Genomic DNA, 25,987 nt, shown 5'->3' with positions numbered 1-25,987 from the left:
CCCCCATGGCTCTCTGCCGCACGTGATCTAGTGAAGATCGCCATGCTTCATACTCGTCAAACCATGGGTTCGAATCTCGGTTCAGACCCCGGTTTCGTGACTGAGCCTACCGAAATTCCTCCAGGAAATTTCTGTGCCAGTCCTGCAAGCAGAATTCGTCTGCTACCTTCTCCTCCGTCAAAATTACATATATTCACCTTGTCATCGGATCATCTGTATCAAGTACGTAGCTGATAAAGCAACTGATAATTTGAAATTAAACTTGAATAGTGCTTGTCCTTAACTAGTGTGAATGGAACTTTGCCTCCGCTTTCCTTACACGCCTCCACGTCATGGTGCTAAGGCACGCGGATACATTTATGGTTTCAATTCATGCTAGACAATTTATAACACAAATGACTATAGCTAAAGCATGTATTCTATTCCAGATCAAAATGATTTAAGCACATTATTACGAAGAGTCCTATCTTCTGTGATACAATGCCGTGTAGCCCGTTGAAAGTCAACCGACGTTTCGGAGGAACATGTCGCCTCCACCTTAGGGCGTAGGCCGACCTAGTGTGTTGTGGAATCGTGGCCCGTTCAGCTATCTGTCTCGTGTTGCTTTATTGCTTAGCTTATTCTTCGACCCCGAAGATGAAATCTATATATCACTCCGAAACGTCTGTTAACTGACGGACTACACGCCATCGACAGGAATCGAAAAACAATTTTCTTCAGGCAAAGCAAATACATCCTATATTCAACTGAAAAATTCGAATGTGGTAAGAGTTTCAGGTTCCTCGGAATGGAGACTAATTCAGAATTCTAAGTTTATTACTTTATTTATAATTTGTGTTTATGATGTAATCCGTTTTATTGGCTTTAGTACTGGAAGGCAGCGGAAGGCTAGCTGTCTGGCCTTTTCGTAGCTGTTCATTATTGTCCACTGGGGTTGGACTTTAACTCCTGTTGCTTAGTACATTTCAAGAATGGTCTTTATGATTAAGTCACCGTCGAAAGCTTTTTAGCTGCTGTTGGTTATTGAGACGGATTATAACTTACGAGAACATGTCATACAATTCAATTTTTCTAACAGTAACCGAACTCTAAGACACCAGACAGAATACATCAAATTATCCTTGTTCTAGCTTCTTATTGTTGAAGCTAGGGGCGTCATTAGAAGCGATGACGTCAAGCGGTGACGTCAACGCGGAGAGGTTGAGGGGATAGAAGGAAAACCTGTTTCGACAGTGGTCGTGTGTTATTGTTTTCGTAATGCACAGCATTTCATTTCAGCTAAAATAATTATACTTGAATGACAATTAAAATACCAGTTACCGTAAATCTAATTCTCGTTAATAACTGCCGAATACGAAACATTTTGCTGAACTGAATGAACCTGTATTTCGCACCAACATTGCAAACCAGAACACTAAACCAACTTGATTTTTCAGATTTCAGTGGGAATATAATTGTTCTGCACTGTTTGCATGGGCAGGAACATTGCTCTGCTGGGAAACTGAAGAAATCGTTTTCATATATTGCGCCGCTAACATCCCACATGGTTGTTGCATAATCAAGTAGTTCTGGCCTGTTGACAATATATGCGAGAACTAGGGAAAATAATACGAGAATTGAATAGTGAATAGGGATTTCTAATACTTCATCTTTTTCTATACCTTATGATATGGAGTTGTCGTTATTAACAACGTGTACATAATTCTTATTGCGTAACATGCAATGCACTGACTCATCCACAACCGCATTACTACTTTTGGGGCTTGTAAAATTCCCTAGTCAGTAAGTTCCAAGGCGCGTAGTGATACATACGCCATATTGCCCGTGACGCTTCCCCCTCCCGCTCGCCCTGTGACGAAGGCCCAGGAATTTTGACGTGGCTACTACGTACTTGCCTGTTTGCCCACTCCGATTGCAGCAAAGTTGGTGACGAGGAATACGTAACTGGTAAGAACTCAGCTGAAGAATAATAACAACGAAGCATGGTGTATGTTTATTAGGAACCTCTGAGGGTGGTGTAGAGCAGGATTTCGTGAAATAAAGCCTTAAAAAATGTTCCAAGACTGTTTTACTCTCTTACAGGAAAAGGTACAGAATATGGCGTCTTACGGAGAGATTAGTATGTGTAAATTTAGAAATAAGCCCTACCATTTCTCCCGGTTTATGCCGTGATTTAGCCCGGTGAATATGAATGTTTTCAGATGTGAGAAAACGTTTTACGCCAAGTATGTTATGAAATAGTAATTTATATACGTTAATGGAATGTGTTTATTATCAGTAATTCTAGTTGTAGGTAGTATGTTGTTTTACTGAAGTATGGATTAATATTTTTAAATCCGAGTGATGATATACCAAATTCTGAGTTAATGTTTTAAGTATCAATTTTAATTTAAGGCACAGTAAGCAGTTTAATTAGTACTGACACTATGGTAAAATACTTGGAACAGTGATAAGATGTATTAAAATATTTTAGTCTTAATGAATGTTTTATCTGTGTATCACTGTTTTTAGGGGGGTAACATCCCAAGGCTATGGATGGTATGGTTGAAGAAAATGGAACAGCTGGCAACCCTGGAGTTGATCCTTTGGCACATTCACCTGCGGATGCCAACTCTTCAGTGGTTGTCACATCGGTACAGAGTTCTTCCTCTGAGCAACAACACCTAGTTGCCGCTACGAGCATCGTGCAACTCACACTCCCAACACATGTAAACAACAGTACAGCCACAGCACAGGTACAGGGGTGCTAGAACCCCAGGCCTCTCCCCTAAAGTGTTCTGGCCAGTGTGTTCTCATATGAGCTATTAATAAATGATGTCATTAACGATATATTGCCACCAGTTAAAACTGAACCATCTTCTGAAATGCTCACAAATCTTTTAAAGCGATTACAGACCAGTGGTATTTTAGGCACATTTTATTTTTTTCCTACTTTGGATGTTTCAAGAATATGAATATGGATTATGCACATAGCCATTCCAGACCATATTTTTCTGCATTTGGTGTCATGTGACACATTTACATGCACAGTTTGAATATTTGTTGTAAGAAAGGACATCATTTATAAAATGTCTAAATATGCATGTACAAAAATTACTTGTTCAATATAATTTTCTTCTGTTGCTGTATTGACAGGTGTAAAGAGATGTTCATACTTAGATGATGCATGAGTGGTCTGTTTATAATTATCTGAGCATTTTATGTGCATGAGTTTTGTTCTTCTCTTAGACCTTACATTTTTTGCACGTGAGAAAGAGATACATTTTATTACATGTAAAATTGATAAAACCAGAAAATTGTGCAACATATTCTGCATACATTTTCATAGTTGCATTGGAGTTATGTATATATATATCATTATATAATTAATTATAATTTTCTAATTTTGTTTTAACAGTTATGGCTGAATGTGTTGGGAAGTGGCTTGCAGAATGCTGGTATTGTTTTATTTAGCATTTTACATTGGTATACAGTAATCCATTGTTTGTTTATTCTTTTTTATTGCTAGTGGGGTGGGACTAAGTCCCTTGTACTGCGACCACTTCTGGCCTATTGTTTAACATGGGTTTGATTAACATGGTTTTCATTATATAGGATATGTATTTAGACATCAGTTTTATACAACATGGGGCTGAATTTTGTTTGTCCATGATTGAGGATCTCCAGTTCTAATGCACAAATCTGTGCACAATTGATATCGGACTGTACCCAGCCTCACAGTGTTGCCATGAGTTGCTGTGAGAACATGTGTATCAGATAGTGTAACACCCCATTCACAAACTTAGAATAACTTATCTTGTTCTGTATATAGTACTGCAATGTTTTCCCCTGAATTATGGCCTCATAGCGTTATTGTAGCAATGCTACTGCAAAACAAGTTAAAAAAATAATGACCCTAGAATATGAAATTGATGTGCTTGGTAAATTAGTGTTTGTGATGAGAGTGTAGCCCCTGTTGGAAGGTATTTTCATGTGAAACATCTGTTAGAACCACACTGAACGAAGTCAGGCAACTGTTAGGGCTATTGCTGAAGCAAAAGTCACGTATAAAACTTGTGATCCTTGTGTAGAGAAGGCCAAGAAAACAATTCATTGTCGATGAAGAATATGCTATGAAGGAAAGAGGATGGACGTAGCCAGGAGCTGTACAGTATCCATGTTACTTTATAGTGCAGTACGTACGTTCTCCATGTCCAGACTGGCTCTGGGACCTACCCAACCTCCTATCCAGTACTGGTGCCTCTTTCCCTGGGAGTAAAGCGGCAGGGGTGTGAAGCTGACCGCTCACCTTCCTCTAGTGCTGAGTTCAAGAAAATATGGATCTATACATCCACTCCCCTCTACACCTTCATAGCGTAGTGCTTAAGTAGTTAAGCACGGGGACAACTTTACCTACTTTCATTATTACCAGCTACACCTCCCTCCTCCCCCTTCACTTTCATGACAGAGTGCTTAATGGCTTAAGTCCAGGGCTTACTTTACATTACAGAAACTCCTCATGTTTCCATATATGTACAATAGACATAAATTAAAAAGTATTTTTTAATAGTGTACATGTGTGTGTGTTAATATAAGCACGCATACTTAATTTTGAACCTTGATCTTCTTTATACATACATTTCCAGAGGAAGAATCCCCTTATGACTTATTTCCCATAAAACCAAGCCCTTATGCAAGATGATTTTAAGATCCACAGTATAGTATAAGAACATAACCCCCGTGTTAGGGAAGGGATTACTGTGCTATTTCGTTTGTATAGAGATCTTTAGTTTAAGAGCTATTTTTAGAATTGTATATGATATATTAAGTTTATAAATCATTTGAACTTGAATTTTTTTTATATATGAAGTCAAAATCTGTATTTGTATAAGAAACTAATGCGATGACAGAATCAGTAATTAGTTTATTTCACTCATTGTAATGATCCATTGAGAGCCAGGAACAGCTGAGTCAGTGAAAAGACGAGGCTACAGGCTGGACAGATTGGAATTAAGGTTTGATTCCTGGCAGGTGCAGATGCTCTTTTCTTCTTTATAGTGTTCTTACAGGCTCAGACCCACCCACTCTTCTGTTCAGTGAGTACTGGAACATTCATTCCCTGTAACCCAATAAGCCCACGTTCAAAGCTTGGTGCAGTAAACCCCCCCAGAAAGAGAAATGTGGATGTTCTAAGATTAAAGGATTGTTACATTCACCATATGTCTCTGTGGCATAGTGCTTAATTAAGCTCAGGGGTACAACTTTACCCCTATGTTAATTCAGAATTCAGTGCATATTAGAAAGAAATTTATTGAAGGAATGTATTTTAATCATAATATAAATCTAGCAAACGTCTGTGTGACATGAAGAAAGCAGTCTTCTGGGATGTGGCACCATGTAGATGTGGTGTTAACCTACATATTGGAGGAACGTATTACCTCCATCTTCAGGGTAGAAGGAAAAATAAGAAATCTGCAAGCGAAGAGACTGTGAGAACTGGTACAAGCAGACTGAAGATGGAGGCGATACGTTCCTCTGAAACGTCGGTTAACACCACATCTACACGGTGCCGTATCCCAGAAGACTGCTTTCTTCATAATCACCGCCGTGAAAACCTCAAATCTCGCATCTGTGTGACATGTTTATGTTAATGTTGTCATTTTCTTAGGTTCAGTCAGTAATCCAAGCTAATCAACAGTCAGTAATCCAGACTCCAGCAAATATTCAGCCAGTTCAACTGCAGAAAGGAAACGTAATTCTTGTGAGCAAACCCAACTCTGTAATACAAACCACACAAGGAAGTTTACAGACTCTACAGGTACACTCATGTTACTGCAACAGTTGCAACTTTTTTTATATATAGCTGGCCAGTGTGTTAATGAGATAATTGTCTTTAGATAGGCACCAACATTTTGGAGGAACCTGCTGTCTCCATTTTTGGGACAGATGAGTAAGACGAAGCCAGGTTACCAGACGTTGGTACCTATCTGCTGTACTATGTGCCCTCATGTCCTGGGAAACCATAAACTTAATGGCATTGTGAGAATGTCACTGGAAGTGTATGAACACAGTTTTTTTCCATGTTTTAGCCTCTCAGTGCTTCGTATCTAAACATGGAGACGTACGTAATATTTTGAACTGTGATAGGTTTTCGAGGGTCGTTAATGCCTGGCGAAGTGGCACGTGTTTAGCATGATAGAGGTAACGTCTTTATGCCATCCAGGTCATTAATCATTCACTGATATCACTCCCTCCAGGTGAATATCGGGGTAGCACATTGTAAAAGGCCAGGCTGTTTGCTACTCATTCTGTTCAAGTTCACCGAATGCAGTCATCCTATCATATCATTCGATGTTAAATAACTGCTGCAGTTGCTAAAGCATTGTTAAATAATCTGCTACCCATAATCACCACTATGCAGGTCTGTTTTTCGGAACGTATTAAAATACGGTAGGTCTTATGTTTCTGTTTATGGTTTCCATTCATAGGTGTTTGTAAAAAGTCAGCGTAAATCAGTTGAGTAAAATCGAGTCTAGAGCTCCTAGAGATCCCTAATATGTATGCATTATGTTAACAGTACACTACTGCTTGAATTCTCATATCCATGATTAATGTGACATATTTGAGTAATCCTTTCTATATGCCTCCTGTTAGTTTCAGATGTATTCAGCAACAAAATAATAGATTAATTTTGGTGTGTGTGCGCGTGCTTAATGTTAATCGCCGACTTCATGTGTGCTGTAGGTTGTGGATGCAGGTAGTGATGACAGCTTGTCAAATGATGACGATTCAACCAAGAAAAGGCGTGACATTCTTACACGGAGACCATCCTACAGGAAGATTCTGAATGACCTTGGAGGAGGTGAAATAGCAGGTAACATTCCAACATATGAATGGGTGGTTGATTATTGGAAATTTACCTGACATATCTTATATTTTTGTGTTAAAAAGTAGTAGAATCTGAGGATAAAGTTAACGCCGTAATCTCCGGGTTATCCCGTATACAGGGGTCAGCATTCTCGTCCAAGCAGAGCAAGTGTTGAAGAAAATTTATCGTTTTTGTATGGGTATTCAAAGACAGATTTGTGATGCTCACACATTTCCTCTGTTGTGCCAATGTTGCTACAGTAGAGGCTAGTTGAATGTGTGATTGTGTTACAGTATCCGAAATCTCACCCGTAAATCTGCTGTGTCGCTTAGGAACATCACTGCACAAGATCTAAAGTGAGAATATGTTGCTTTGAGTTCATGTTTTTAGTTTGTAAGATTTTTTCTTGTGCAAATGGCAGATTCATTTTACCAGCATATCACTCTCTCTATACATGGTAGCCAGATAACAGGATTTGAGGTTCTCACAGCAGTGGCTATATAGCGCCATGTAGTCTGCTGAAAGTCAGTTGATGTTTTGTTAAGAAACAGGTAGCCATCATCTTCAGCCACTGCTTGCCACCTGCTTCACTTTGATTTCTTGCTTGGCTTCTTTGATCCTGAAGATGGAGCCTACGTGTTCCTCTGGAACACCGGTTGACTTTCAGTGGACTGCCTGACGTTATATCCCAGAAGATAGAACTCTGGATAAGGGAAAGTGTACTGTATATTAAAATTACTGTAAAAGAAATTTTCTGTGATCATGTTGGTACAGGTCCACTGTAAGAACAAGATGAACTGTCAAAAGCATTAAAAAATTGTTCTCCCAGGTCGTGGTAGCCGTGCATGTCAGATTTTCCAGATAATTGACTAAGGCTTCATCCTGTTGTCTCATTATGGATTTATATATACATTTTTGTGAGGTTTCTGCACCCCCTAATGTTCATACATTTAATTATTAATTGTGCAATAGAACTTTCAAGTGTGCTGCTTTAAATGTTTTCAGCAGTATGAGTATGTTGTTTCTGTATTTAACTTTTTGCAAGACTGGTAGTAAATAACACTACCATTTATTATAAAGGTAATGGTTTTTCTGTATCTATGAACTTTCTAGTCATATCTTGTTTTACTGAGCTAAACACATGTTATAAATAATCACGGATGAAGTGAACTTGTGATACATGATTTAAGTATTAATAAGCATATACTGTGTTTAGTGGTTTTATTTTATTCTCTCCACACTCTTGTGTGTTTAACATGACATAACTTCTGCACTGTATATGTAATTGTGTGCTAGTAGTAATTTCTGTTTTGAAGTTATATTATTTGTTATATTTGTTTTTAAAAGGCATGTTCATATTTTTCAAGTTTAAAAGTTTAGAAGGGACATACTGTTTTGATCTTCTGGGTTTTGATGCAACTTTGACTGTGGAGGCAAGGGTCCTGTACCTGTTGTTATAGGACAGACTCACATGGCTGTATTCTGTTGTACATTTTCTCCTATCTGGACCCCAGTAGAATAGGATCAAGACATTTTCTCCTATCTGGGCCCCAGTAGAATAGGATCAAGACATTTTCTCCTATCTGGGCCCCAGTAGAATAGGATCAAGACATTTTCTCCTATCTGGGCACCAGTAGAATAGGATCAAGGTGCTGACATCCTGTGCCAGAGATCTCTGGTTGGACCCAGTGAGGATTTTACTGCAAGGCTTCTTCTTTGAACTCAGCGATTTACATGGTTGGTGAATGGTTACTCTGTTCAGGAAATTAAAAAATCTCTTTAGTTAATATCTAAATACAGTATTTTATCATCATTTGATTTGTTACAGATTAGAATACACAAAACTATAATTTTCTTATGGGGAAACATAGACTGAAGGAATTTGAGAACAGGGTGTCAAGTAGAATATTTGGGCAGAAGAGGGATGAAGTGGTAGGAGGTTGGAGAAAATTGCACAGTGAGGAGCTTCATAACTTTTTCACATCAACAAATGTAATGAAAATGATCAAATAAAGGAGCGAGAGAGAGAGAGATGGTTATGGCATGTAGCATGCATTGGTGAAACATGGCGTGCACACAGGGTTTTGGTGGAAAAACCAGAAGGAAATATGCCAGTAGGAAGATCTGGACATAGGTGGGAGGATAAGTAAATTGATCATAATTTTATAATACAGAATAGTGTGAATTGGATTCATTTGGCTACAGATGGAGACCAGTGGTGGGCTCTTGTGAACATGGTAATAAACCTTCAGGTTCCATAAAGGTTTTTGGAGTTCCTGAGGAGTTGTTTACTTCTTAGGGAGGACATGGCTCCATGGAGTTTATTAGTTGATAAGTGTTATGTAGTAGCTTTAATTGCAGGCAAGCAGCACGCAAGGAGAGACTTGAGGGTGTTGTCCTGGTGTCTGTGTGGTGTCTTCTAGGATGTGATGTCATTTAGTCAGGTAGAAGCTCGTTGTCATTTCATAGGAACATACTGCCTACATCATCAGAGTCAAAGAGTATGCCAAGCAAGCAGTAAGGAGAGCAGTCTGCTAGCTGCATGATCATGGCACTCCTTGACCTTGAAGTGAAGGCAGCATGTTCCTTGGAAATCCTGAAACGTTTACCAGTCTACATGGTGTCACATCCCAGAAGGAACACTAAAACTGGAGAGAATCTTAAATGGAGGTAATTTAGCACTATGAGTATTCACTTCGGATCATTAAAATTGAACGTTAAATAAAAGGAAATGTTGAGTTATAGGACATTAAGTGTGAGTTCTGCTCAAAATAGTATACAAGAAAACAAAGAGTTCCTGCATTTCTGATTTCACATAATAGTAATATGAGATTTGAGGTTCTTATGGGCATAAATATTGACTGCTGTCCATTAGGATATGATGCAATGTTATCTGGTGAAAGGTTGCCAACATTTGAGAACATGCTGCAATCTTCCGAGTTATACTTGAACCCTGAAGATGGAGGCAGTATATTCTTGCAGAGTGTTTGTAATCTTCTGCACTTTCGTCACATTCCTAAGTTCCCACAGCCAGTGTCTAATGTTTAAGACCAGTGTTTAGGTGTGAGCTGCATTGTCTGATGAAGACCTAAAGACTATAGCTGTCATCTTCAGGTGAATGGCACGGAAAGGAGAAATGAGTAGGATATGTCTCAGGGAAGGAGAGAATAAACAGGAGAGGGTACCAGGAAAATTGAAGAAGATTAAGTGAAATCGGGTGGCCGCTCTGTTCTCCAAACATTAGGGTTCAGTCCAGTTGTTAGTGCCAGGACGTTAAGCAGTCGTTCATGTGATTTGAATTTTTACAGTGGTGAGTTACTGCATGAGATGTGACACTGTGTGTACTGTAGTAGATACGTGCCCGCTTTTTGGACTAGCTTCCTGCCTCTTTCTTTAGGGTAGCAGAAGATAGAGCAGGAATAAGTAGATACTATAGGGTTCTGATGATGGTGTGAAGCACACAGAGATACTGGGTTTTCGGACTTTGTTCATCATCCAGATTCTAAATAACTTAGAAAAAAACACAACGTTTCGGAAACTGGATCTGTTTCTGTCCTCAGGTGAGGGAAGACACCTACTCTTTTGGGTCCTTTAGAAAGATCCAGCTTCAATCGCTGGATGTTGTGTTTTTTTCTAAGTTATTTAGAATCCGGATGATGGACAAAGTCCGAAAACCCAGTATCTCTGTGGGATAGAGCAGGAAGTTCAGTCAAAATGTTAGTGGGTAGCAGTCAAGACTACATGGCATCATATTCCAGGAGACACCCTTCGTCCTCCATCTCCTTCCCCCCTTCATAAGACTTTGTGTGCGTATGTAACATTCACCTTGAAGATGGCATCTGCATTGTTTGCCAAAATGTTAGGAGTTGCAAGAATGATGTGTCTCAAACCTGAAAGCCAGTTATACACATTTATGCTAAAAGTTTCACAGCTGTATTATTCATTTTTCACAGTGGAAATAAGGTATGATCTGTTATTGTTGGGGTTGAAATTAATATTACACATGTCTTTGCAGTGGGTAGAGGTGAATCCTCATCGGAAGTTGACACTAATGAGGATAGCGAGCTGTCTTCTCATTCGATTCCTTCTCACTACCAGACTCATACTGCCACAGGTTGGTTCAAACATTGCTTGTCCGGTTAGCTTGCAGTCAGAAAGTTAAAAAACGGATGGAAGAATCCCTTAATGTGGCTTTACATTGTTCCCTTCCTGTCACCCATTTGACACCCGATGTTGGTTTATCATATGTTGCCAACCAAATTTAGTTACAAGTTTATATGGCTTCTTTAAGAGGCATGACAGAAGTAACTGTACATAATTGAAGTCAAAATAAAGAAGTACCACAGAATATTAGCTTATCTCTCAGTCACTAAGTGCTCCAGCCCCTCTCTGGTTTCATTTTGGATACCTCATACTTTTGTGTCCCTGTTTGCCTGGAACTGTGAAATAAAATGTTATCAAATTACCATCATTAAAGTGTTTAATCTCTGTTACCAAGATGTAATGTGAAATTGGTTGGCACCATTTTGTTCATGTACCCGTAACTACCAGGGTGGGAAGGCTGGTGACATTAACACCTGTACTTGGGGGTGGGAATTTGGAATTTGTTTTTGTTGCTTCATCCTGTACCTTGGCTTCACACTCAAAGTGGTATCTTCATGTATCTGTACCTTAAAAACACAAGATGGTCCAGTGTTCTTTTTAACTCTGAATAATGAATTGGGGTAAAAAAAGCTTACCTGACATTTGTTCACATTTTATATTGAGAATAAATTTCAGAATAAGTTATGTTATTTGGAGAAATGTTGTGATGTTACTCAGTAGTTAACCTTTTATGTGCCACAACTGCTTAACCCTTTGTATACTACATACCAGTTAGATACAGGCTACTTGCATTGAAACTGCCACAACCAAAGAAATTGATTTGTTAGTCAGTTTGGTATAGCATTCATGGCATGAAATGTGTGGGTACTTTCAAAAGAAATACATCTATTGCTTGAAGTCTTTTGAGGAAATATTACTGACTTTTACCTATGCTGTTTAAGCGGTAGGTGAAAGAGTAAGCACATGTTTGTTGCTGGTAACATTGATGATAGAATGACGGAATTATTCGAGTGCAATGATATATTAATAGGTGAAATTCAGTCAGAAGTTTCTAGTTCAGGCGGTGAATCAAGTGTTACTGCAAGTTTGTTTCATGGGCATTGTATACCAAGAGGAGAAGAATTGTGAACAAGTATGATAACAAGTGGGGAAAATTCAAACTTCACGCAAAGACCCCTTTGGCACCGGTAATAGTAATTCAGAATATGACCTACAAGATGAAAATGTTAATGTAAGTGATGTAGGAAATTCTGAAACTTGGACTGAGATTGACCCTAAGAAGCCAGCTAATCCTGACTGTACAGCTAAGTCATGGGACTGAAACAATACTCCCATGAATTCTTTCCCAGTATCGTACTTAAATCTCTTTGTTACCTCTGCTGTCTTAAACTTGATAATCAGAGAAACAAATTGGTATGCACAACAAACAGTTCATTTCCAGCTGTCTACTGACTTCTAAATCAAAATGTTGAAAGAGCTAACCAGTTTCTTGTTAGCAGATGTAAGGGCATTTAATGTACGTGTTGTGAACATGGGATTTACTACAAAGCCCAGTAGTGAGTAATACCAGAGGATGACAGACCATATAACAAGACAGTTGTTTGGCAGGATGTTTTCAGGAAGAGCTATAGTAATGATAATCTTGCTGCCCCAGAGATGAAATCTGTTGTTCTCTTGCAGAGTTTTGACCAATTATAGAGCATGCAAATAGGAAGTTTGATCATTACTGCACACATGAATAACTCTCAGTTGATGAAAGTCTGGTTGGGATAAAATCCCACAGTCCAGTATCTGCAAAATAAGCACCTCTAGAAATGGGGCATAAAATTCTGGAAGTTTTCTGATGATGCCATCAGTAAGTAAATTTGGATTTCTGCACTTGCTGGGAATCAAGAGTTGAATGAATAGAAAACCTGGAAATAATAATGAATTGGTGTACACTGTGGGATCACCACTGTGGTCTAATGCTGGCTACAGAACCAGAGGTCCAAGTTAAGATTCCTGGCACTACCAGATTTTTCTGAGAAACAGTGGGTCTGGAACGCAGTTCGCTCAGCCTCTTGAGGATAATTGAGGAGCTATTTCAAGGAAATAGTGGCTCCAGTATAGAAAACTGAAATTAACGGCTGTGGGGTTTCGTTGCACTGACCACGTGACACCCTCTATCTGCTAAAGTTAGCACTAACTTCACTGACAGGTGGCGGTTGCTCGGTCGGTATAGTTCGCTTGTGGACTGAAACCACAGTTTTTTTTTTGTACACTGTAGTTTAGAAGTTGTTAACAGTGGGCAATTATATGAAGAATAAATACCATGAAGATTATTATCAAGTGGGATGTGACATTGTATAGTTTGGTAGATAGGTATCAGTGTTGAGAGAAACCTGCTACCTCATCTGTCTTCAAGGCAGAAGTCCTTGTCCCCTTCCCCCTAAAGCTAGAGGCACCTGATTTGTCTGAATCACTGATAGCTGTTGACCAAACTACAAGGTATCACATTCTAGAATACCGTAATTATAATATTTACATTTGTGAGAACCTTGTAGCTCAGCCTTGACATTTCTAGCGGATATTTTCATTGAGAGGCGTGGCACTCGAAGGGTTAACAAATTGAAGACTGCTGTCATTTGTGATATAGCACTTTGTAATTTGATAAGTAGCTGCCAGTGTTTTGGAGATAGCAGCTTCCTCCAAAATGTTGGTGCCTATGTGTCAAACTATGCTGTTACATCCCGAAACAGTAGTTTTCATAGTTTCTGATAGTTTCAGATCACATGGTAATGAAAACTATTTGATTGCTTGCTTGTTCTGAAAATGTGTGTGTGTGTGTGTGTGCTAAGCATTGTACCCATATTGTAACTTTTCTTGAAAGAACACTGAACTGTTTGTTATTAACACAAGATGGGGTTAAGGACAAATGAAAACATATATAGATATATAGATGTATAAAGAAACTCAGCTTACCGGGTATGTAATGTTTGTCCATCCTGTATATCCTTACTGGGTGTATTCTTTGTCCTTCATTAGCATGAACTGGCTGAATGGTTCTCTGTTTACCCAGTATATCTCTAAATGTATATTGTCACATGTTAAGTCAGGGTTGTCACCTCGAAAAGGCATGAATCAAGTGGTGGTTATGACAGTAAATGCTGCGTTATACTGGTGAACATCTTGCAGGACATCGGTTGGATTCTGAAGTGTAGGGAATGGAATGACAGGTGAGAATGATATTTTGGGGCAAATGTCCATGGTTTATACAAAGTTAAAGCCTTGAAGTGAAGGGCCTTGATTGTGTTAACCATGGTTTAAGATGAGTGAGTGAGAGACTGGCCCACAGCAAGTTTCATCTAATTACAACACAGCCCTTTAAAGGTAAAATTTAAACTTGTCCATGTGCTTAATGAAAAACCGCACCATGAAGAAACGTAGGGAAGTGGAGGTATGAACTCCATACATTCTTAATCTTTCCCAAGATGGATGTGAGTGGTCACTTTCATGGCCCAGCCACCTGTTCTTGGGAAATGAACCCAGTACCCATTGGATAGAATAGATGGGCCTAGAGTTGGTTTGGGGAGAAGTTGAAAATTTGTTGCCTCTGTTGGGAATTGAATTCTGAACAGAGTTGCTGTCCAGTGTTTTAGAGACTGTTTCAATCGTCAGGGTGCGATGTGATGATTGACTCATCACTCAATGCTGACAGATGCAGTCTTCAAAGCACTGGATATTAACTTTGTTTTCACATGGCAGAGCACATGATGAAACTCCAGCGCAAGAAATGCCATAATTGTCATTCTAGTCTGAATCTTGAGAGTTGGCAGCCCATGACTAGAATCACATGCACATGTTAACACTTCGGTATTTTGAAAGGAAATGGAGTCCTTTATGTAACAAAGTCATTGTTATCAACTTCCACAATAGTCAGATTATAGAATTTCCCATTTTATAGTGTTCTTATGTAAATATGAGTATGATGATTTGATGTCACATTGTACTGTCTTTTAATTTGCAGTATTATATGCACCCTGCACCTGTTAGGGTTGATGTAATGTGTACACACCCATTCTGTAGCAGAGTTTTGAAACCAGAGCAGCGTGTGTGAAAGCATCACAGTGGCTTGGCTTTTTGGTCTGTAAATATTCTTATAAAGAAACGTGAGATGTTATGTTTCGTAAACTGATGCACATGTTGGACATTTTCCATTGTATTTCTTTTGGTTAAAAACGACATTTTGGAAGCTGGATTTGCTTCCGTTGTCAGGTTTAAGTACAGAACCTACTCTGCTGGGTCCATTGGATGGAGCTCATTATACTCAGCGTTCTACTCTGAAGATTGTAGCCATTGTATGATGCTGAACGTCTGAAGATGAGAGTCCACTTTGGAGACCTAGGCATAAATAGGATAATATTAAGATGGATCCTAAAGAAATAGGTCAGAAAAGACTGGATCTCACTTGGAATAGGTACCGGTGGTGGGCACTTGTGAATATGGTTCCATCACTTACTGAGTAGCTGAGCATCTGTCACATTTTCAAGGACTGTTCAGCTCCATGTAGTTAGTGACTGTTGATGGGACTTTGAATCTTCTAATTTAATCCAGAAATAAATCAGAGTCCAGAATCTTGGACCAAGAAGATGTGAATTTCAGAATCAAAGATCAAAATCATGCTGAATAGATTTTTATATCAGAGCAATTACCAGTTGTGATTGTATTATTTCAAAATAAGTGAGTAATCTAGGCTTCAAGTTTTGGAACATTTATGGCAGTGAATTTGTTCAAAGAGACCATATATTTCACTGGACAAGTTGGGTTTTGTGTACCAATAATGTACTTCCCCACACAGTATCTGTGGCAAAGTCATTTCTGGCCAGAGTGCAGATACCAGTGTTGGAAATATCAACAGTAATTACAGTGATTTGGCATTGTGTGACATTTTGCGAAAAGGAAAGTTTCTTCAAAAGAGAGTTCTTCTGAATTGCTTGAAGACATGGAGACCTATGCAAGGATGGTACTGAACATACTTTTCCAGCAGTGTATCCAGGCATGGCAGAGATGTTGGAATGTGTACATAGATCAGATGGTGAGAGTACATAGAAGGTGACCACACTCACCAAAGGTGAGTGCCTTTTTTTTTTTATAGTCATTCCTGCTATTTAATGCACCTTGTAGGAATGAAAAAAGTTGTAACTGATTTCCATTATAGACAGTGGCTGCTATTTTCTACTAGTTATATAGAACACTATGTATAACATTTTTATCATATGATGCATCAAGATTATGGTCTGCTAGGATGTCACACAATCTAATTTAGTAGATAAGTTCCCTAAAAATCTCTTATACTGTGTCATATCCAAGAATATCATAGTCTTGATAGTTGCCATCGTAAGGAACTTGAGTCATACATTTTTTTCAGTAATTTTTTCTAAATATTGATTAAAATACATGATTTATAGTTCTCGTGCGTGTAAGGCTGACAACCTTACCGCCATCTTTGAGCCGATTGTCTAGATAGTGTGGGACCCTCAATGTCTCACAACCCTATGGGCCTTCATGGCCTGGTACAGGGATAGCTTTACTTACTATATTCAGCAAAGTCTTCTAGTGTGATCAGCTGTCACACATCAATCCCTGCTGTCGGAGGCAGAGAGATTTTCTCACATGTTAGATGCTGACTCCATTTTCACAAGGCTGATTGCCTGAGAAGACATTGTACTGATTAAATTGTTTTCACATTTGATATTCCATTCTTGTGGGTGTGTTAACAATTTTTCAAAATTGATATATGCATTTATATTTGATTGTTTTCATGCTTAATACAGTGGATGTTTTGATCATATGAAAACAGTTTGTCCTCAAAACTGTTTGTGAGTGGAGTTTCGTGCTTTCACTTCCGCCTATTTTTGGCTTTGAATTTCATTTCACTTGCTAATTAATGTCATTGTATTCATATGAAGAGACTAATAACTGTTGCATGCGAGTGGTGCCAACTTGTGCATCGGTGAACAAGAGCTTCCTGGCTGGGATTATTATATTTGTGATTTTGAAACTGTAGTTCCGTAAATGAATCTCTGGTGTTCACATGACCCCATTTAAGTTCATCCAGTGCGAATTTACCTAACATGCCATTCATGAAGAATGTGTTCCCCTTGTTGGGCAGAGATTTGCCATTTCATCGGGATGTTTTTGTGTTCATATTGCTTCGGCAAGAGCATTCCTTAGGTGTAGAATTGCATGTGTATTTATCTTGCGCATCTTTGTATGTCCAATTCTGATGTGTTACCAAGGCCTGATTTATGGTCTTTTTGTATTGTTAGTATTTTAGAAACAAGTCAACATTTTTATTCTGTGACTTACAAAACATTCAGTAAACATCGTGCATCTTTCCCGCAGTCCCCCTTTAAGTCCTGTTTCACTGGTAGGTAGTTATATGAGGAATGAGGAAACAGGACACAGAAAAAATCTTCATAGTGAGAAGCTTCATAATTTGTATGTTTTGCCAGATGTTAGAATGATCAAGCAGGAATGGAGCAGGGCATGTAGTGCACAGGAGAGAGAAGTGCATTCAAAGATTTGTGCCTTACTGCTTAAAGATCATGTGTGAGATGGGAACTAGCATGGTTACACCACAAGATACATGCATACAGGGGGGTATTTATGTGTGCTGAAAACTAATAACTTGAGGGCAATTGAAGTGTGAAAGTGACGGCTGTTATTTGGAGTCAGGTGCCTTACACATCCACTGTTACTTCGGTTTAAGTCATTTTTATGTACTTGTTCAAAGGGCTTAGTGCTTACACTATCTTCAGTTGCTTAGATTTGGTCTTTGAGGATGAAGAGAGAGAGAGAGAGGCTGCGTGCGCATGTGTGTGCGCAAAAATGTAGAAATAAATACATTAAGCAAAGACTTAAGTTGATGCTGATTCATTATTAACAATCGTCAGAGATTAATTGCTGAAGGAAAGAAGCTTGTAACAGTACATGTAGACTGGTCATAAGATTATTTGTGTATAGATTTTCTGAGTACCAAAAAATGCAAATTATAAGCCCTATGTCAGCCCACTAATGTGGAACTTCTACCTGCAAACATTTAATTATGGTCAGAAGTAAGATCTTTAGTTTGTGATGATGGGTACATCAGTACAGATATTATGTTTTTGGACATTATCCATCGTACTGTGTTTTTAGATAAAGACAGGAGGATGGATAATGTCTACGAACATAATATCTGTACTGATCGTTGGAAGTGCTTTCTCTCCCAGACAAATGTTATTCCAAAATTTGTATGAAAATCATACTTGTTCATTCTCAGACATTTCTGAAAATGTTTGAAAGTTTTTCATTTCTAGTTTCCTGTTTGTGAGTAACTTTGAGGTTTCGATTGTATTGTATTGGTGCATCTCTTGGGGCAGTTTACAAAATTGCTTCTGTAATTTTGTACAGGCAGGTATGAATAATTTTCCCAACCACAAGTGGGAGGGATTGGGAAGGTGGTGGAGAGCACAGTTAAGGGGAAGGGATATCGTCATTCCCTGCCAAAGTGAGAGTAATTGTCAAAGCTAATTAAAATGTATATTAGTCGTGAATGTGATATGTTGTTAATATAATTTTTATTTATAAATATGACTGAACTGTTTCTTGAAGTATAAGGATCTGCAGGAAGCTCAGACTGTATTTATCATTCACTCTGGAGTTGAGTTGCAGATGACACGTGTGACAACTTGATATGAGGGCTCCTTTTGAAATTGAGTTGAATATATGAGGTATTGCTAGGTTGCTTTAGTTCGCATGACAGACATGAGAAAGAATAGATGCGTACAAAATTTTAGTAAGAAAATCTGAAGGAAGGGGATTCCTTGGGAGTCCTAGGCATATATGGGAGGATGATATTAAATAGATGATCCAGAAATGGGATGAGGGTGTGATAGTTTTATCTGGCTCAGGATAGGGACCAGTGGCAGGCTTTTGTGAGCACACTAATAAACCTGTAGGTTCTGTAATAGTCAGGGAATCACTTAACTAGCTGAGCAGCTATTTGCTTCTCGAGAAGGGTTCTACTGTATGGAAGTACTTAGTTTCTGAGTGAAGTCAGACCATTTAGTTGTTTTGCTAATTCATGATGAGTAGTTCAGAGTCTGTAGTTTTGGTGCGTACATCAGGCAAACACAACAAGAACAACAGTGACATTTTGAAAGGATGAAATTTGTAGACATAATGAGTGAAAACTGGTATGACTTATTGTTTCTAAAACGAGAACTATCAAGCAGCGGTTAAACAGTATAACTAGTTACGTTATCAGACATATCATCATCATAACTGAAGTACATAGTTCCTAGAGTTACTGCATACTTACATTCAATCATAACGTCAATACTGAAAAAATTAAAAATACAGATTTTAAGGTCTTCTGATTTTTGTTGAAAACATCTTTGAGGGTGCATCATCATCATCATCATCAGATAATGGTGTAGCTTAGTACATCATTAGAAAGTTGACAAATTATACATTATAATATTATAAGATAATGTCAATGTTTCAGCCAGTGTTTGGATATATTAAACCATAGCAGTAATACATGAAGGTGATATCACCTGATCAGTTTTGAATTCTGTTGACACCGTAGCACATTAAGTATGAGCTGAAGCACAAAATGTCAGTCTTCAGGTTGCAACATGTATGTGTATGTGTGTGTCATTGTTTCCACAGTGAACGAGCAAGTGCAGAGCTGTTTGAGGCTATTTACTTGGACTTTGCCAATCTTTTTTAATTCTTAATCTATTAAGCACATTGTTGTGGAAATGTGTTCTATTTCCGGCTTCATGTGAGGAGGATATTAAGTTCTTATTCTTCCTCTGTTGCACCTCTAGGTAGGACTACCCTTATACCCTGGTTCATTATATAAGAATAGCTCTTCAGAGGGGATCAACAGTAATAGAAATTCCTCATCTTGAAGCTGGAAATAGAACGCAGTTCCAAAAACTTGTGGTTTATCTATTAAAAACTAAGATGGTGGATAGAACCCAAATAAGTAGCCTTGAATTGTGCATTACATGATCATCAAATGGCTTTGAAAAAAGCAAGGTTAAGTTTTAGATGATGAAATGAAGTATTGTATTTTGAATTTATTTTGTTGTAGTGATACCAGCAGGAGCAATCCAGATTGCGAGTCAAGGCGAGACTGTGCAGGGGCTTCATACGCTAACAATGACGAATGCAACGACGGCAGGAGGAGCAATTGTACAGTATGCTCAAGGGCAGGATGGTCAGTTCTTTGTGCCTGGTATGTAACTGGGTCATCATGGTACATAATGCAATAAGAAAGAAATTATGTTCTTGGGCGGGTAGAAGTTTAAAACAGTAAAATCTTCCATGACCAGCTACTACAGTTGCAATAAAATTCTTTGGATAGTACCGATCACTGGAGTGTGGTGCTCATACTAGAAAAGCAAGAGAAACAGCCATTGCTAGGTAATGCCTGCATGCAACACTAGAGGAATTGTTATGATACAAGATGTGATGCATAGAGCCATTTCTATGGAACAGTTGAGTAGACACGTTTCTGTGCAAACCAGTTCACACAACAATAGAAAAGCCGTGCTTTCTATGCGGTCCATGCCGAGGGGCTATGAGGAGGACAGAGAAGATAGTTTAAGTCCATTAAGTTTCGAGATGGCAGCCTGCTAGGATGTGAACTTTGGAGCAGAGGAGTAGAATTGAGGGATTATCTTGAGGCGGCAGTTGAAGGCGAGTGTGCAATAAATCTGGTCGTTAATCCAAAACCTGTCTGTAAGTCATGCACACCTCCAAATCATGACACTATTTAAATTCTGAGGTATGAGGTTCCCACAGCAGTGAGTATTAAGATTACTGTGCTCGGTGATGTGGAGTACTTTGGCAGATAGAGGCAGCAGATTCCTCGAGAATGCTGGCGGATATATTACATAGTGCCACATTCCAGAAACTATAATCTTAAATTAGAATTCTATCATCATCTCTCACCATGTAAGTAGTACACATTAATAAATAAATAAAGATAGATTGTAGTTTAAGTGACATGAGAATTGAGGTTCACACATGGCGAATGCCAAGAGTAATAGCTTATGGACACAGCCTTGGAGGAGTTAACTGACATTTCAGATGAACATATGCCTTCCATCTTCACGTTTGTAGAGTAAGCAGCAAGTCAGAATACTTTGCCTGCCTGCCAGTATGTTCCTGTGTAATGATGGTATACTTCTGCCAGATTAAATCATATCGCAGGCGGGTAACAGTGGTTGTAACATTCTAGAATTGTATTTGTGAGGTGCTACGTTTGAATCTCAGCTGGGACACAATCTGTCTGGGCAGATGCTGGTATAGTATCTTAATTAGTCCTTGACCAGTTGCTTCCAAGTTCTTTGCAAATCATTATTCATAAGTAATTTTTCCATTAAGCACTATTAAACACTGGGAGATACTGATGACGTCGAGAAATTAACACACATTGATGCCCACATCACCTCATATCTAGAAGACAGTACTCTGGAGGCGGGGTCGAATACCTCCACCGTGACCCTGCAAGTCGTAGGAGGCGACGAAAAGGAAAATCTCAAATCTGAGGGAGTAAAATATGGTCGCGAGTCCCAAGGACTCGGATCCGAGAATGACTGTGCTGGCGATCACCAGAAGCATATACAAAAGACAGATCCATCCTCTCGTCAGAGAGGGCGCCCCACAAAAATAAGACCGCAACTGTCAAACGGTAATAATTAATATCTGGTCATGAGCCCCAGATGGGGCTCGACACCAAGACTTACTGAGTGAGTGGACGTCAGTTGCAATGTGACTTTGACTGGACTAATAAGTGATAATCTGTGTATTGTTTAGGCTGAAGACTACATGCGTGTGTTTGTGGCTTCCAAGTTTGTAGTGTACTTTGAATATCAGTGAAGTAAATACTTTGTGTGTTGTTCTAGTGGTGACACAAGGGGGAGGGATCGGTGGAGGACCAATTATAGCTGAGGACCAAGCAAGGAAGAGAGAGATGCGGCTACTGAAGAACAGGTAAGAGTGATGGATGTTTTTAGATTGTGTATTCTGGGACACACTTAAAAACAAATTGCTTGGACCTGTTTTCTGAGATGACAGGAGCTGTAGGTAGTACATGTGTTATGTTCTGAAATTACATGGTGTTGTGCCTTCTTGTCTGGGACACTAGCTGTTCTGAACTTGTGGTTTTCTTCAGTCCCAGAGGGCTGGAACAGTACCGTGAAATAGGCCGTGACCATTTCCTTCCACGTTATTTCCATTTTGTTGCCCACATTCATCACTATAGTTTGAGCTGCCAAGAGCATATTAATTAAACCATAAATTAAGGGAAGGAACCATCTTCGTTTATTATGTAATTTTGCGATTGTTCCAACAGAGAAGCTGCTAGGGAGTGTCGGAGAAAGAAGAAGGAGTACATAAAGTGTCTAGAGAACCGTGTGGCTGTGTTAGAGAACCAGAACAAGGCTCTAATAGAGGAGCTGAAGTCGTTAAAAGAGCTGTATTGTCAGCAGAAGACGGATTGAGATTCATAGCAGTACCTCATCCAGGGAAACAAGTGGTCCACCTGTTCCCTCCCACCTCCAGCAGGCTGATTACTGTGTTTTGTATTTCTGCCACATGTGCAATGAAAATGAACACTATAATTAACATCGTGTTAATTATATATTGTGACCAAAAGAAAGTTACCGTATTGTTGGTCAGCTGATTGTTTGAGGTGCATAGCTGTGATTGGCCTTCAGTGCTGTCCGGAGACTGGCTTTAAATCACTGAAGGAAAATATGCAATGGAATGTGTCTGAGAGGTTAGTTTGGTTGTTGAATATTCTAAATCTGTATCATTAGGAATGAATGCATGGGCATATGAAAGTACCTTAAATTGCGAGTGAATTTACCTTGCTTTTTATGTTACAAAAATTGTTTAAAAAGAGCTGTTTTCTTAAGATATGAAAGAAGCGTTGTTAACAAATTCTGTAAAATATTGTATCTATAAATAACTTCAGTGATGAAAAATATATGGAAGTGTGTTTGTAGAGATGAAGAAAACTTGAGTTGACTGTTAGGTGTATGAAGGTTTGTGAGGGATGAAACGCCAAAGTTATGTTATAAGTATGTCAGATGACCTGATTGAAGATGCAAGTCTTGTTCCATGCTTGGCAAGTAATACTGTACCTATTTTCCTATCTTTTTCCTTTTGTTTGCATAAATGGTAGTCTAGTTGTGTTATGCCACCCACTGATGTCTCCTGTTTAGAGGGTTATTTTGGTACATACTCAGGGCTTAGGAAAGTAATCATGTGCCATACTTATTTTCATGCTGTGTTATATTTTTACTTGTGGGATAAAAGAACCACAGTCTCAAGTTCTGTTTCTTGAAACACCATAAATGGCTTCTTTTTTATTTCCATTTCATTCATTATTTTCCATGAGAAAATGTTGACTTGAAGGAATAGGATACTATGTTAACCAGCTCCTACATTTAATGTTTCACATTTTGCTTTTAAAAGTTGATACATAAGTGAAGTTCATATTTTTCTCCTGTTATGTGATGTACTACGTGTTTGAGAAATATGCAGGGTACAAGACTTCAGAAATCAGCGCTTAAAGTGTAAGGGGTTGGGACATGTATTCTCTGTTCATGTACAAGGCACCGTGTGTTTTATATGCCTGACATACACATCTGCTTTTGCTTGTTGGTTCACACTGCAGTAAGACTGGCATTTGGAAGTATTGTACAGTACTGTAGTCCTATAGCATATAATTTTTGCATGTTCTATTTTGTAACATTTTTTAATTGTATATATATATTGTTTGATGTTTCTGTGATATTTCCCCAAGTCTTTTGATAAATATGTTAATTGATTTTACACGCAAACATGAGTTGGAAGTACACAGTTTAATTGAGAACATCCCTGCACTGGTTATGATCTCAAAATGAAAATTCTCTTTATTTGCAATAAAATGTAGCAAAAAAAAAACGCACCCACTAGGCTTATCATGTGCATCTTTAGTTCTGTCCACATACATGAAGTTGAGAACTGCCAGATGAATTTAACCTTTAACGTACGGAGCACATTTTATGCCCTATTCGTGATTATCAAGAAGTGAGCAGTTGTGCTTGGATTACACTATGCGTACATTTCCTACCATCAAAAAGCTTTTTACAGCAGTATATGATTACAATTATTGTTTTTCTGGACATTATCCATTGTGTTTTTACTTAAAGCACAACAATTTGGAGACTGGATATCTTGTTTTGGTGCTGGTGTCCAGAGGTAATGGACTGGTTGTATCAACTGGGCCAAAATGAGTCCAAAACGTGCTTTAAATATAAACAGGACATGGATAATATCTAGAAACAATAGTTTTATTTCCTAAGATGTTCCTTTTGTAAGGGTAAATGTTTGTAATAGTATGACCTTTATTTTATCATGTGCATCAAAACATATATTGTCTCTTGCTATAAGTGAACCAAAGCACTGTAGATGTATATCTATTGCTTAAGGCAACAGTCATATAATGTTAATTACTGTGTTTAATCGGGTTATGTTTGACACCGTTCAATACTCAAAATGAAGAGGGATAACAGGATTTTGGGTTCTCATGGCGATGAGTAGATATTTGTCACTGTTAATGAAACCTGATGCCTCTGTCTTCAGGTTGGAGGATTTTACTTTTCTCTGTCAAAAGTTGATAAATATCTGTCAAACTACATAGCATCACATCCCAGAAGACTGCAATCTTCATGAAGAGATATGTTTTTAAAGCAACCAAAAGTTCAGGGACAGTCAGGGGACCACATCATGTGGTTTTATGAAAAGTCACGTTTCCCTTCCACTTCTCTACTTTAAGCTCTGTGTCTCAGTTGATAATTATAGAGAAACCTCATGCATTACCTGTAGTGAAATGGGAAATCTGTCTGCAGGGGAGCAGCAGGTGTTTAGGATTGAAATAAAATACTGAAGGAAGGTTATTATTAGTTTTATTTAGTGATATTGTTCATACCTTTCAGCTGTACACTGACAGATTGACATTAGCATAAAAGGAAACAAAAAGTATCAGCTGATTGTAAATACTTGTATTTTTACATATCAAATGGGTGGTTTCTTCCTTGTATGAAAAAATCAAGGTTCTGTATACCTTGCTGCAAACTGTTGCCTTCTTTTGTAAACATTCGCAATGCCACTGTCATTTTATAAATAGCACATGTTTTGTAAATATAAATCTATAATGTAGATGTTGAAAAGAAAGAATATAATCTTTGGAAAGTACATGAAGTTCACAAGATGAAATTACCTGCTTATTTATACAAGTGTTCATAGAATAATGTTACACAATATTGCACTTTTGGCTTGCTATAATAGATTTCAATATTAAAGTGCTATAAATTTATAATGGTAACACAAAAAAGTAACATTATTTTGGGACACACTGTATTTGATACATGCTAACATTATGCAAGAAAAGAACATGGATACAAGCTTCTGACACCTTCTCACCACTCTGGAAGAACAGTTCTGTTCTATGCATTAGCTACATTTCAGCCTTCTCCACCAAACTGTAAGATAGAGTGCCTGTAAAAAGCCTGACTTACTGTCAACCTCATCTTCCAGTGGTACTTCCTGTTTTCTTGGATGAGGATGTGGCAGTCACGTTTTGGCATCATATCTGTAATGGAGGGCCATCTCTTCTAATGTTTTGTATTTTATACATGCCTTGGGCAAAAAGTCACTGATCTGTTCTCTCTTTCCACAGTCTTCTTTTGCGATTTCTTGCCAGGTTTATCTCTTGATGTCCCATCATTCCATATCCATTCTTTTTAATGACTAAATTACTGCAGTCATATCGTCTTAACTGTTGAGCAGTGATAGTGTAGTCAGTACAGCGACTGGCTATGGGCTGGACAACTGAGAGGTTGGAGTTCAAGCCCCAGTAGGGTCAAGAATTTTCCTTCTTCACGTTGTCCAGACCTGCCATGTGGTCCAACCAGCCTCCTATCCACTGGGTACCAGGGGCTCTTT

At 38.5% G+C, this 25,987-nt stretch overlaps 1 protein-coding gene across 5 annotated transcripts; it reads left to right on the top strand.

The window, feature by feature from the left end:
- Window positions 1–1,842: 1,842 nt before the first annotated feature.
- Window positions 1,843–25,237, top strand: LOC111863011 (cyclic AMP-responsive element-binding protein 1). Of its 5 annotated transcripts, none has more exons than XM_023848940.2 (8): window positions 1,843–1,947; window positions 2,512–2,735; window positions 5,648–5,797; window positions 6,724–6,853; window positions 10,863–10,961; window positions 20,079–20,222; window positions 21,898–21,985; window positions 22,347–25,237. In XM_023848940.2, the coding sequence occupies exons 2-8, from the start codon at window positions 2,532–2,534 to the stop codon at window positions 22,492–22,494; spliced, it is 963 nt and encodes a 320-aa protein (XP_023704708.1). In that variant the 5' UTR covers window positions 1,843–1,947; window positions 2,512–2,531; the 3' UTR covers window positions 22,495–25,237. The 5 variants fall into 5 exon arrangements, with proteins under 5 accessions (XP_023704708.1, XP_023704710.1, XP_023704707.1 ...); XM_023848942.2 differs by lacking the exon at window positions 1,843–1,947 and adding an exon at window positions 1,954–2,088 and having other exon boundaries at window positions 2,512–2,633; XM_023848939.2 differs by lacking the exon at window positions 1,843–1,947 and adding an exon at window positions 1,954–2,088.
- Window positions 25,238–25,987: the final 750 nt, after the last annotated feature.

This window comes from Cryptotermes secundus, unplaced genomic scaffold, assembly GCF_002891405.2.
Source record: "Cryptotermes secundus unplaced genomic scaffold, Csec_1.0 scaffold1016, whole genome shotgun sequence".
Taxonomy (NCBI): domain Eukaryota; kingdom Metazoa; phylum Arthropoda; class Insecta; order Blattodea; family Kalotermitidae; genus Cryptotermes; species Cryptotermes secundus.
The sequence above is the reverse complement of the archived record's forward strand: the minus strand, read 5'-3'. Positions and strand labels throughout refer to the sequence as shown.

What these genes read in the sequence shown, in the direction of transcription:
- LOC111863011 (XM_023848940.2), top strand. Translation starts at nt 2,532, where the DNA reads ATGGATGGTATGGTTGAAGAAAATGGAACAGCTGGCAACCCTGGAGTT. An exon ending in GAAGTTTACAGACTCTACAG is followed by an intron (nt 5,798 to 6,723) that starts GTACACTCATGT and finishes TGTGTGCTGTAG; the next exon opens with GTTGTGGATGCAGGTAGTGA. An exon ending in TGGTCAGTTCTTTGTGCCTG is followed by an intron (nt 20,223 to 21,897) that starts GTATGTAACTGG and finishes GTGTTGTTCTAG; the next exon opens with TGGTGACACAAGGGGGAGGG.